Source organism: Entamoeba invadens (genome assembly GCF_000330505.1).
Source record: "Entamoeba invadens IP1 unplaced genomic scaffold scaff_1105074725951, whole genome shotgun sequence".
Taxonomy (NCBI): domain Eukaryota; phylum Evosea; order Mastigamoebida; family Endamoebidae; genus Entamoeba; species Entamoeba invadens.
The window spans coordinates 16428-18030 of record NW_004191669.1 but is presented as its reverse complement, the minus strand read 5'-3'; the positions used below and the strand labels follow the sequence as shown (position 1 = coordinate 18030).

At 31.0% G+C, this 1603-nt stretch overlaps 1 protein-coding gene across 1 annotated transcript; it reads right to left on the bottom strand.

Annotated features, from left to right (window-relative positions):
* Positions 1-64: 64 nt before the first annotated feature.
* On the bottom strand, positions 65-1125 carry EIN_494320 (leucine rich repeat containing protein BspA family protein; the record flags this gene model as incomplete). The annotated part of the gene is made up of 2 exons (XM_004183274.1): positions 65-405; positions 516-1125. Coding segments are annotated over 2 exons (951 nt in total), but the record flags the coding sequence as incomplete, so codon positions are not given.
* Positions 1126-1603: the final 478 nt, after the last annotated feature.

Here is a 1603-nt window from a genome sequence, read left to right as displayed (position 1 = left end):
AACAATTTGAGAAGCACTCATTCCCCAGTGTTTTAAGTGTTGTAGGCAGTGAGATGGACGTAACATTATAACAACAACTGAACGCGTAATTCCCAATCGACGTCACTTGCTCTGGCACTGTAAATCTTTGCAACGACTCGCACGAGTAAAACGTGTAATCAGAAACTGACGAGACCCGTGGGGGGACTGTAATTTCAGTGAGTGAAGTGCAATTATAAAACGCGCTTTTGCTGATGAAAGAAAGTGACTTTGGAAGGACAATTTCACGCAAGTTGTTGCAATCCAAAAAGCAGAATTCTGAGAGAAAATAGACTCTATCTGGTACTACAAGCGATGTATTCGGACTTTTCGCAAAACATTCTTTGCCAAGAATAGTGACGTTTGTTGGAATTGTTGATCCGTACACTTTCTTGTGTCTGAAGTGTACACCACTGACTTGAAAATGTAGTTCTCGTTTGTGTATTTCCGTGTAGTTGAATACGAGACAGTGTACCAAAAAATAACACAGAAAAAACGTTGTCTGTCTGTTTTTTCGATGTTTTGAATGTTTTGCGTGGCGTTTGTGTCTTCGTTTGAAGTGAATTGCAAATTTTGGACTTCATGAAGATGTTTTTTTTGCGCTAGAAAGTGCGATTTGAAAATTGTCTTCTTCTCGCATTCAAAATTTTGTATTTGAAGATATTTACCATCAGAATTATTTTTGTGTTGATTTGAATTTTTTGATTGTTCGACTTCTTCTTTTTTTTCTACTTTTTCGGCTGTGTTGGTGAGTTCTTCTGTTGCGTCTTTGTCGCTAAAAATTGTGTTTGTGGTGTTTTGAGAAAATTCCAAGTGCCTTATTTTGATTTGTGGAATGTCTGCACTTTTTATTGTGAAGTTACTTGATAAGTCGATCGTACAAATAACATTGTTCCCAAAATGTTCATCGTCTTTAGACCACACGTTCAGTGTTTCTATATGAGAAAAATACTTCAAAGTCTTCTTTGTTAACCTTATAGGGTTGAAATGGAATTTATCTAAATTAAAGCGAAACTTCTTATTGACAAACTCGACATTAATAAAGTCTTCTATTGTATCAAAATATTTAGTTACAATCATTAAACTGTAGCTATCAAGTTGACTCATATGTCTTATTTGTAAATTTTGGAGTTTTCAATAATTTTTAATATTTCTATTTCTTTCTTAATTTCTTGATTGTTTTATCGGATTTGCTTTATTTTATTTTTCTATTTCTTTGTTTATTTATTCCATTTTTTTGGCATTTATTTTTTTGTATTACCGATATAACGAACAATCATTTTATGTTATAATTTTAGTTTTTACTAAACCAAATTAATAATTATAATAAACTAAATTATTTAAAGGTATAGTAATCTTATTATAATTGCAAACTATAATTATAAACTATATTTGTTTATATTAATGTAATAAAATGTTAATAAATCAATATAATTAAAATATATTAAAAGTAACTATTAATTTTAGTTTTGCACCATTTCTGAACTGTTAAACCAAATCACTTAATGAACGACTTTACAGACAACTCAGACTATTTTTATATCCCAACACATCACCATATGTCTTCGACACAACCCTCCAAATT